This window comes from Lepidochelys olivacea (assembly GCF_965140295.1).
Source record: "Lepidochelys olivacea isolate rLepOli2 genome assembly, chromosome: 1".
Taxonomy (NCBI): Eukaryota; Metazoa; Chordata; order Testudines; family Cheloniidae; genus Lepidochelys; species Lepidochelys olivacea.
Window position 1 is genome coordinate 3,439,387 of NC_140411.1, and position 10,520 is coordinate 3,449,906.

General features: G+C 55.1%; 1 protein-coding gene across 1 annotated transcript; it reads left to right on the forward strand.

Moving 5' to 3' along the window:
• Positions 1-2,153: 2,153 nt before the first annotated feature.
• LOC311514630 (hemoglobin subunit beta-like) lies at positions 2,154-4,199 on the forward strand. Its single transcript, XM_084617191.1, has 3 exons — positions 2,154-2,314; positions 2,438-2,660; positions 3,943-4,199. The coding sequence occupies exons 1-3, from the start codon at positions 2,223-2,225 to the stop codon at positions 4,069-4,071; spliced, it is 444 nt and encodes a 147-aa protein (XP_084473317.1). The 5' UTR covers positions 2,154-2,222; the 3' UTR covers positions 4,072-4,199.
• The last annotated feature ends 6,321 nt before the right edge of the window (positions 4,200-10,520 follow it).

The following is a 10,520-nucleotide window of genomic DNA, read 5'->3' on the forward strand; positions in this document are numbered from 1 at the left end:
AAACAGAATTTTAGAACCATGAGGGAAGGGATAGATAATAAGACACAAAATATCATATTACCTCTGTATAAACCCATGGGATGCCAACATCTTGAATACTGCGTGCCGATGTGGTCGCCCCATTTAAAAAAAGATGTATTGGAACTGGAAAAGGTTCAGAAAAGAGCAAAACAAAAATGATTTGGGGTATGGAACGGTTTCCATATGAGGAGAGATTAATAAGACTTGGACTGTTCAGCCTGGAAAAGAGACGACTAAGGGGGGATATGAGAGACATCTATGAAATCATGATGGATGTGGAGAAAGTAGATAAGGAAGTGTTATTTACCCCTTCTCAGGACACAAGAACTAGGGGTCACCCAATGAAATGAATAGGCTGCACATTTAAAACACAAAAGGAAGTATTTCTTCACACAACGCACAGTCAACCTGTGGAACTCCTTGCCAGAGGATGTTGTGAAGGCTAAGACTATAACAGGGTTTAAAAAAGAACTAGATAAATTCATGGCGGATAGGCCCATCAATGGCTATTAGCCAGGATGGGCTGGGATGGTGTCCCTAGCCTCTGTTTGCCAGCAGCTGGGCATGAGCGACAGGGGATGGATCACTTGATGATTCCCTGTTCTGTTCACTCCCTCTGGAGCACCTGCCATTGGCCACTGTGGGAAGACAGGACACTGGGCTGGATGGACCTTTTGCTGACTCAGTCTGGCCGGTCTTATGTTCTTATGTAACCTGGCCTGAGCAGGACAGCACTTTCCTTCCTGGCTGCACAGGGCCTGCTGCTTTCATGTGAATAGCCATCAGAGTAACAGAGACATTCTTTACTGTCCAGGAGAACAGGAAACAACAGAGGAAAGTGGTATCCCATAGCAGCAACATGCAATGGATACTTCCCCCTGTCCCCCACCAGCCTCCTTCCCACTACCAAAGGTAGGAGACACTTACGCCTGCCCTCCCCGCCCCCCCATGCCAAACACAGTGAATAGACTAAGGGGTGTTTGCCACCCGCCAGCCCCCTACGGCAGTAGAGGCTATCGAGTTCCCCGACTTCCCCAGTAGGGGGCAGTCAGTACCTCCTCTGCGCCGCGCCCTCCAGACTTCATGCTGGGAACCACAGCGGGTACATTGGCGTGAGCAGGCGATATAAGCAAGGCAAATGTCTCCCCAGAGGCCACGCGCTGGGAACAGAGTGGCCGGGGCTGGGGGACTCCTTGTGCGAAGAGATCAGGATGAACCCCAGGCTGACTGGGCTTATGGTCACGGGGTACGACATACCTTTCCAAGACAGCCTTTGTCCCGAATCAATGCTCCCCAGAATCACACTCCAGTGCCCGAGGCAACCCAGCTTGTGTGATGGACTTTTGTGGGCTTCTGAATTTCAAGCAGGCTGGTGAGAGACCCGGATTGAGGGACAGGCCCCGGTAGACGGCGGCTTGGGTAGCTGACGGGCTGCCACGTGGCAGAAGGGGTGAGCCGGCCCTGTGGCCTGTTGGTTGGTCGTTTTAAACAGCGGGCAGAGCGTGTGTGTATGGGGGAGCTTTCTATCCACTCGAGTGGAGCTGGGGACAAGGAAATTCCCCTCTGCAGAGAGCAGCAGTGCTAACCTGGGTGCCTGCTTATGCCCCTTTCAGAGGGCTTAGAGAGCCCATGTGCTGATCCCCAGGGCGGGGGGTGGAGAGAGGATGCCTGGTAAAGTGTCCCCCAAGGGTCCAAGGGGAATTGTCGTCCCCGCCCCCCACGACTTGTGTAAATGATTATTGCAGGAGAGCTGGTTTTCTGCTTGCTTTGGGGTTCTTTTGAAACAGGCTGAACCCGAGGAGCTCTGCCCCTGCCCCTGAGGCATTTGGCACTGGACACAGGCCCAGCCCAGCCCAGTTGGGAAGGGCTAAGTGGAACTGGACTAGTACATATCCCTCGGGCCAGCTCCCTGCTGGGGTCACAGACCCCCTTCGAGAGCGGTGGGGTGCTGGTATAGAGAGCGGGGGCTAGTACTGAGCCCTGCCCTCATCTTGCCCTGGGGCCCCCTCCTCGGAGATCACACCCTGCCCAGGCCATCCCTCCCCAGCCCGCGCAGACCCCACCCCAGGGCTGACCAATGGCCGTGTCCACAGAGAGGGGGAGGAGCGGAGGCCGGAGGATAAAGGCCCCACTGGGGGTCTACCCCTCAGCTACAGGTTCCTCCCTCAGCTGCATCTGCAAAGGACCCCTCGCTCCTCACCATGGTGCACTGGACAGCCGAAGAGAAGCAGCTCATTACCGGCCTGTGGGGCAAGGTCAACGTGGCCGAATGTGGTGGCGAAGCCCTGGCCAGGTAGGCCCAGCCCCATGGCATCTGCCCCCCTGTCTCCCGGGCTGGCGAAGCTGCTGCTTCTGCTTCTGCAGGGAGGCTGCAGTAACCCTGCGTCTGTCTCTGCTCCTGTCTCCCTCTCTCTAGGCTGCTGATCGTCTACCCCTGGACCCAGAGGTTTTTCTCTTCCTTCGGGAACCTCTCCAGCCCCACCGCCATCGTGGGCAACCCCAAGGTCCGTGACCACGGCAAGAAGGTGCTGACCTCCTTTGGGGACGCCGTGAAGAACCTGGACAACATCAAGGCCACCTATGCCAAGCTGAGCGAGCTGCATTGTGACAGGCTACACGTGGACCCCGAGAACTTCAGGGTGAGTTGCGCTCCGGGCTGACCCCTCTGCCCAGCCCCCTAGGGACACAGGTACGGACTTTTCCCTCCAGGACAGGGAGGCATCACTTTGGGGGAAGCTCCGGGACAATGGGCGCTTAGACGCAGTGAGTAAATAATACTGCAGAGAGTTGCCAGCCTGCCATAAATGGGGTCTCCCCCAAAGAGGGGGAGTTTGCAGTGTCCCATGGTCAGTAATCATGCCGTGAAGGGGTGGGGTATTTGGGGTGGGCAAGGCCTGGTGCCGAGGGGAGCAGAGGTTCAGGGGGAGCAGCAGTGGGGTGGGACTCTGGTGGGAAAGGGGATCCTTTGAGGAAGGCAGGGATTGCCACAGCATGAAGGGCTCTCCTCCACCCCCACTTCCTCCCACCCTGTGTGCGCCGGAGCAGATCTCTGCTTAGTCCCAGCTGCACACAGCCTGGCAGGGAAATGGCCATTTCGGGTTCTTTTTCATGTTAACTTGGTCCAAAATTTGCCAGTTTTCCATAAAAAAAAAAACCCAAACCAGATTGTTTGTTTGTTAAAAATGGACCGTTTTCAGTTTGGGCCTTTGAAAATCTTTGAAAAACAAAACAAAACAGAAAGATTTTTCAGCCAACCCAGGTTTTTTCCCCCCTCCAGAAATGTCTGGCTCGGCCACTGACAAAAAACCTTTGGGTGGCATTTTTGGGGACCGGCGCCAGGAAGTGGCACCAGAACCGCACTGCAGACGGGGCCAGCTGGGTCAGCCAGCGAAGCGGGGGGCTGAGGGAGGAGGGTCTATGGGAGAGAGTCATTGAAGCAGGGGAAACCGGGGTGGGTGTAGAGAACCAGGGGAGAAAGGCAGGTGTGGGGCGGTGCATAGCAGGTGAACTAGGGCAGGCGGGGCTGGGGGATGCAAAGAAGCAAGGGGTGGAACGAGGCGTGTGAAGGGAACACACGGCTTTGGAGGGGACCCCCCCTGGGGCTCACGTGGGACTTAGATACAGTGACCAACCCTTGTTGGGGCCCTCTGCACGAGGGAGGTGGGGATCAGGGACAGGAAAAGGACTACTGAAAACAATGCTCGCAGTCTATATGCCCTAGAGAGGGCCCCCGGCTGGGCCAGAAAGTGTCTGACGGGCTCTTGTACCCCTAAGCCATGGCCTGGGCTGCCCTTGGTGTGTTTGAAAAGAGACAAGAGACGAGCAGAAACGATGGAGCAAAAGGTTGGGAAGGGGGTTGGGAACCCCGGCAAACAGGTGTGCGGAGGTTCAAGGGGGTATTTTCCTCCTTCTCCCCTGCAGCTCCTGGGTGACATCCTCATCATCATCCTGGCTGCCCACTTCGGGAGGGAGTTCACCCCTGCCTGCCAGGCCGCCTGGCAGAAGCTGGTCAGCGTGGTGGCCCACGCGCTGGGTCACCAGTACCACTGAGCCTTCAGCAGGGACCCGCGGGACGGAGAGAGCTTGCGTCGCTCCAGGCCCCTCTGCACCCTTGGAAATGCCGCCCGGGGGCCGGCAGGCTGTGACAGTCAAATAAAAGCCTTACATTGCAGCCTTCACCGATGTGTCTGAGTCTCTGTGTGCGCTGGGAGGGCCGGGGGCCGGGGGGGACACAGGAGGTCTGGGGGCAGCTGCTGGTGCCTGCTGAGCGGTTAGCTTCTTGTTTTCTAAGGGTTGATGCAGCCAGAATTCGCTGCCCCCTGAAAATAATCCTCGAGGCCCCACAGCACCAGGGGGAGCACCCAGGTCTGCACAAACCGAGCCCCGCCAACCCCCTCCCTCTGTGCCAAAACACGGCAGCTCCTTAGGACAGGCCGGCAAAGGGCCTGGCTGATGCTGCAAATCAACAGGCCTGACACAGAAACAACCCCAGTTCTCCCTTGCCCTGGGGTTCATCAACACATCAATAGGGATGTGATTACTGAATTGCAAGGAAAGCCAGCCCAGGCCAGCAGTTCAAGTGATGCACACTAAAAACCCAGCCAAAGGGTTCTCAGCTGCTCCCCCGCCCCTCAAACTAAGTCACCCCAATACCTGTCGGATGGGCATCCAGCACCCCTTTGAATCCAGACCCAGGGGCAGCGGGCACCCTCCTCCTCACCCCAGAGGCAGTTAGCACCTCTCCCTCTCCAGGTCCATTTGCTCCCAAGCCGTCCTGAGGGGCGGTCACCTCCCCCACTACCCTCAGTCAGGCTAACCCCCTACAAATCATGTAGGACCCAGGACAGCCTCCAGCCCACGGGTGACCTCCGCTGTGTGGTGTGTGTCATGCATCCAAACCAGGGAATTTTGCAGGGGCCAGGCAGGCTGGGGTCTACCACAGGCGTGTCCAGGCACTTCCTTCTCTGGGACACTGGGGCCAGGTTTTATTTTCTCTCCCCTCCATTTTTTTAGAGCGTTTAGGATTTTTCTTTGAAAAATGACCTTGCAAAACTGCCCAGCGTGTGGACATAACAAAGCCTCTAAGGGGCCAGCAGCTGCCGGGCAGGGAGAGGGGGTCAGATGGACAGCCCGCGGGGATGGGAGAAGGCCAGGCCTTGGCTGCGTCTGGTGGTCTGGCTAGCGCTGGAGGGTGGCCGGGCTGTTAGCAGGTGGCCCTTGCTGTCTGCACGGGGGGAGGGAGCTGCTGTGAATGGCACCGGTCCCCCTTATTCTTAGCCCACACACTGCCGGCTGCTGCCTGACCCCCGGGCTCTGCTCCCAGGGCAGGGGCGCTGAGTCAAGCAGGGCCGGGGTGGGTAGGCTAGCCTGCTCCTCTCCTGCTCAGATGAGGACGTGGGGCTTTGGATGTGGGCAGCTCCAGCCCCTGGGGCAGCCTGGAGGGCATTTGCAGCTGCTTTCCCCCAGCTACCCTTTGCTCCAGCCCCTCAGGCATGGCAGAGGGGCTGGGGGAGTGCCAGGCTATCCAGTCCCACCAGGACCTGTCTGGAAGCAGGGGGGCTCTCCCCTCAAGAACAGAAGAGGAAAAAAATCCCTCGGTGCAGCCTTCTTTCCTAACTCTCTCTTCGCTTTTGTGGCTGCCGTTGCACACTGAGTGGATGTTTGCAGAGAGCTAGCCACAATGACTCCCAGATCTCTCTCTTGAGTGGGAACAGCTCCATCGTTTTATGTGTGTAGTTGAGATTATGCTTCCCAATGTGCATTACTTTGCATTTCAGCTGCCATTTTGTCACCCAGTTTTGTGAGATCCCTTTGTAACTCTTCGCAGTCTGCTTTGGATTTAAGTAGCCTGAGTAATTTTGTATTCTCTGCACATTTTTCCCCCTTACTGTTTACCCCTTTTTCCAGATCATTTGTTGAATAGGACTGGTCCCAGTATAGACCCTTGGGGGACACCACTCTTCACCTCCCTCCACCATGAAAACTGACCGTTTATTCCTACCTTTTGTCTCCTATCTTTTAACCAGTTACTGATGCACAAAATGACCTTCTCTCTTATCCCATCACAGCTTACTTTGCTTAAGAGCTTTTCGTGAGGGACCCTATCAAAGGCTTTCTGAAAGTCTAAGTACGCTGGATCCCCCTTGCCCTGGTGGTTGTTGACCCCCTCAAAGCATTCTAGTAGATTGGTGAGGCATGATTTCCCTTTACGAAAGGAGGAGGAAGAGGGCAAGAGTGGCAGGAGGGAGGGTGGGAAGCTGAATGGGTGGCAGGCAGAGAGTGTGGGGAGAGTGTGTGGGGGGGTGCTGGCACTTTCTGGGGGGACCCTGGGGGACCTGGGGTAGGGGACTTGAGGGAGTCCAGGACTGAGCCCACCCCACATTCTGTCCCTGCCACCTCCCCTACTCCCATTCCTCCTGGCTGCTCCTTCCCCGCCCAGGCCCAGCAGGGACGCAGTGAGTGGGGAGGCCGCAGCCACCGCGTTGGCTCCCAGCCAGACGGAGCGCAGGAGCAGGGCCCTGGGAGGGCTGAGGGTCCCCGCTGGGCTGGGGCTGCCGAGATCCACGGCGGGCCCAGGGAGCTGCTGGCTGGTTTGCTTGACACCCGCCTGGGCCTGGCGGTGTAGATTGTCCTCATGCACAGCCGGCACGAACGCAGCAATTGACCCCGCCCAAGAATTCGGCCCAGTGCTCAGCAGCGTCGGCAAACGCGGGGGAGCAAAGCCAAGCCAGGAGGCCATGTCTGCAAACGGCATCACCCAGCAGGCTCCACCCTGCTCTATCCCACACCAAGCACGTCATCCTGAGAGCCTCTGTCACCCCCTTCTGCCTTGCTCCCCTTCGATTCCTCTGCCTTTGGGCAAAGCCAGGGTAAAGGCAAACCGGCTTCCTCCTCTCAAGGGGGGCTGAGTGGGGACAGGGAGGGACGAGGGGCGTGTGGGCCTAGCTGTTGCCTCCTGAATTTTCAGGGACGTCTCTGTCCTATGTCCAAAGAACCAGGGGTGGGTTTAGTGCTGGCAACAGGCCTCTTGGGCCCTGGGGAGGGCGGCAAAAGGGTCCTGCCATGGAGCACCACATTGGTGTCTCCCTCAGGAAAAGAGAAGAGTCCCAAAGAAACAGAGGCTTCCCATTCTGGGCAACGGTCAATGCCTGAGGCTCCCAGCTCTGGGCCATAGCCAGCAGCAGTCAGGGGGCCAATGGCCCTCTTGGCAAGTGAAACATCACAGGCCAGCTGGGCAAATCCCCCACAAGGGCAGCCGAATCTGAGACTCTCTGGCTATGTGCATTTTTTCTCCAGTTTTTAAGCCGATTCAGTTTTACAGTAACAATCCATCAGAGGATCTCAGATCTCACCCCTCCCCTGCCCGCAAGGTAGATAAGCAGTATATTCCTAACTTACAGCTGGAGAAACTGGGCACAGAGCGATTAAGTGACTTCCCCAAGGCCACAAAGGAAATCTGTGGCAGAGACAAGCAAAGGCAGCAGATTTCCTGCCTCCTTGTTCTCTGACAGCTAGACACTGCTCCTGCCGCCCTGCTGGTCTCATGTACTTGGCGGAAGGACACAACCCCGTTGTGCCGGGTGCCGTATAGACAGAGTGAACAACAGACGCCCGCAGTCACAGCGTTTACACCCTTACGCTATTGCAGGACGCCAGAGAAGGGGGGAAGGAACAAATGAGGGAATAATTGCAAGGTAACCACACTGAGAACAGAGAGTTTCATAGGCTGGCTGTGTGCAGCTGCAGGTGTTGAGCGCCAGGAGGGGCTGTTTGCTAATGGAGGGAACTCAGCAGCTCAGCCGCAATAGTCTCCGCTCATCCTCCGCCTCGTCATCACAGAATGGATACGCTGTGAGCACGGAGGAAGAGTAAACGCTGACCCCCGATCTACATTCCCTGGCCTGAAACACTGCCCCGTTCTGGTGGTGCTATGCCACAGAATCAGCATGGCGCACAGTAAACGGATTCAAAACTGGCTAACTGATAGATCTCCAGATGTAGTGGTGAAAGGGGATTCGTCGCCTAGTGGGGTGTTTCTAATAGGGTCCCTCGAACAACAGACAGTCCTTGCTGAGAAAGCCTGCAGACAACACCAGGCAGGCGAGTGGGGAAGGCCTGTGGCTGGCTCCTTGCCCAAACTGGCTTGGCGGAGAGAGATGGCGCCCCTCACCCGGCCTAACCCCATCCCACCGCATCAGCAGCCCTGCTTGCCTTAGCATCAGAGACTCACAGACTTTGTGTCCAGAAGGGGCCATCGTGATCATCTAGACTGACCTCCTGCATATCACAGGCCACAGAGCCTCCCCATCCTCTCCTGTGAGAGACCCCTGACCTCTGGCTGAGTCACTGACGTCCTCACATCTTGACTTAAAGACTTCAAGTTACAGAGACTCCACCGGCAACACTAGTGTAAACTTTTGTGTCATCTGTGTTTTATTAGCACGCACCCACTTTCTGTGCCAAGGTCATGAATGAAAATGTTAAATGAGATTGACCACAAGACCAATCCCTGCTGAACTCTGCTAGTAACCTCCCTCCAGCCAAACAGTTCACCTTTCAGTGTGACCCGTTGTAGTCCTCCTTTAGCCAGTTCCCTACCCGCCTTTCCACTCTCATATTAATCCCCACCTTCTCCAGTTTAACTAATAAATTCCTTGTGGAACCGTATCAAATGCCTTACTGACATCCTGGTAGCTTACATCGACTGCATTTCCTTTGCCTAGAAATGTACGAATGTGTGTAAATCAGCCAGTGACTTAGGCAGAGATGGTTTTACTGTTCATCCCAAGTAACACTGGTTCTAAGTGTACCCTATCCCCAGACGTTCCCAGGCAGGCCCTGGCAGATAGATCCCATCTGTGTCTGACCACCTTCTCGTTATTACACCCCCGGAGTTTGGTTGCGGTCTGTGCCGAAAGCTAAGCACTAGCTCAGTGCCATTCTCAGTGCGAGATGTTTCCGTGTGGCATAGTTCCAGCTCTGTGTAACGTGTGATATTTTGTTCCAAATCTGTTGACAGTTCAACTTATCACAGGGCTAACTCCTTCCGCACAGGGGACAACGGACATCCCTGGAGCGAGCATTTTGCTTCCGGTCTGGAGGAGGTGGAGCCTTGGGCATTTACACAGGCAAAGGAACCCCGGAAGAGCTCTCTGAAGAGCTGGCCTTCTGGGGTGCAGACAATAGTCTGTAGTGGTATAGAAAGGCACAAGATGGAATCGATTACAGAGAAGGGCTCTGGGGCCGGGTCCCGGCTCTTTGAACCGGGCAAGCACCACAAGGATGGTGAACAATCCCTTATCAGACAGGAAAGTCCCTTGTTAATTAGCACAGGCCATAGATTGTGTCGTGTTTTCTCATATTTACAAACCCTTTGACTTGCTTTTATTTGAATTATTCTTCCAAGCACTGTTAAATAAACTTCAGTTTGGTTTTACTCTAAACCCATTGAAATGCCTTGGGCTCCATAGCATGCTGGACTGAGGGGAACCCCGGGGACGGGGGAGCCCTGCTTCCCCAGAGGCAGAGGAGTGGGGTACCTGGTGGGTGCCCAGAAGACAAAGCACCAGGCAGCCAAGAGGAGCAAGGTGGGGTGTGTCAGTTGAGAGCTTGCAGAGAGAAACAGTGGGGCTCGAGGAGCCTAGCACGGAGCGTCTGTGCTTCCAGCAGCAGTGAGATGTGGGAGAGTTTCCCTGGTGGGCACAGACAAGATTTAGATAATGGTATATAAAGTTTGCGGACGATACCAAGCCAGGAGGGGTTGCAAGTGCTTTGGAGGAGAGGAGAATAATTCAAAATGATCTGGACAAACTGGAGAAATGGTCTGAAGGGTCTGAAGGGGGGAGGGACGACTGAGAGGGGACATGATAACAGTTTTCAAGTACATAAAAACAGGTTTCACAGACCTAAAAGTGGCAATTCTTCAACAAAAAAACTTCAAAAAGAGACTCCAACCAGAGACTGCTGAATTGGAATTAATGGGCAAACTGGATACAATTAACTTAGGCTTGAATAGAGACTGGGAGTGGATGGGTCATTACACAAAGTAAAACTATTTCCCCATGTTTATCCCCCCCCCACCCCCTCTTGATCTGGCTCCCTCTTGATCTGGCATCTGTTAGGTTCTGCTATAAACTCTCTTGCTGGAAGGTTGCAACATAAGGCTACTTTATTTCTTGGAATGCTGAACAATAACACACAAGGACCTAAAACAGAGAGAGACAAAGAAGGCTGCTCACCAAGGCACAACAAACCAGCCCTTGCTTTAAACTGTCTCTTTCCAGACTGATTCCAGTTGGAAGCAGGACCAGGAACCTGCCCTGCTCTAAAAGTGATCGCTTGAAATTCTAGTACAGTCCTCCAGATACCACATCCTCCAGCTCCAGTACACATGCAACAAGTCAGAGCAACCTTTCTTGCAGGCTTCCCTTCCCAAAGTGAACTTCGGAACAGATAGTCTCCACGTGATGGTGCATGGAACCTGCTTGCAGGAGCTGCTG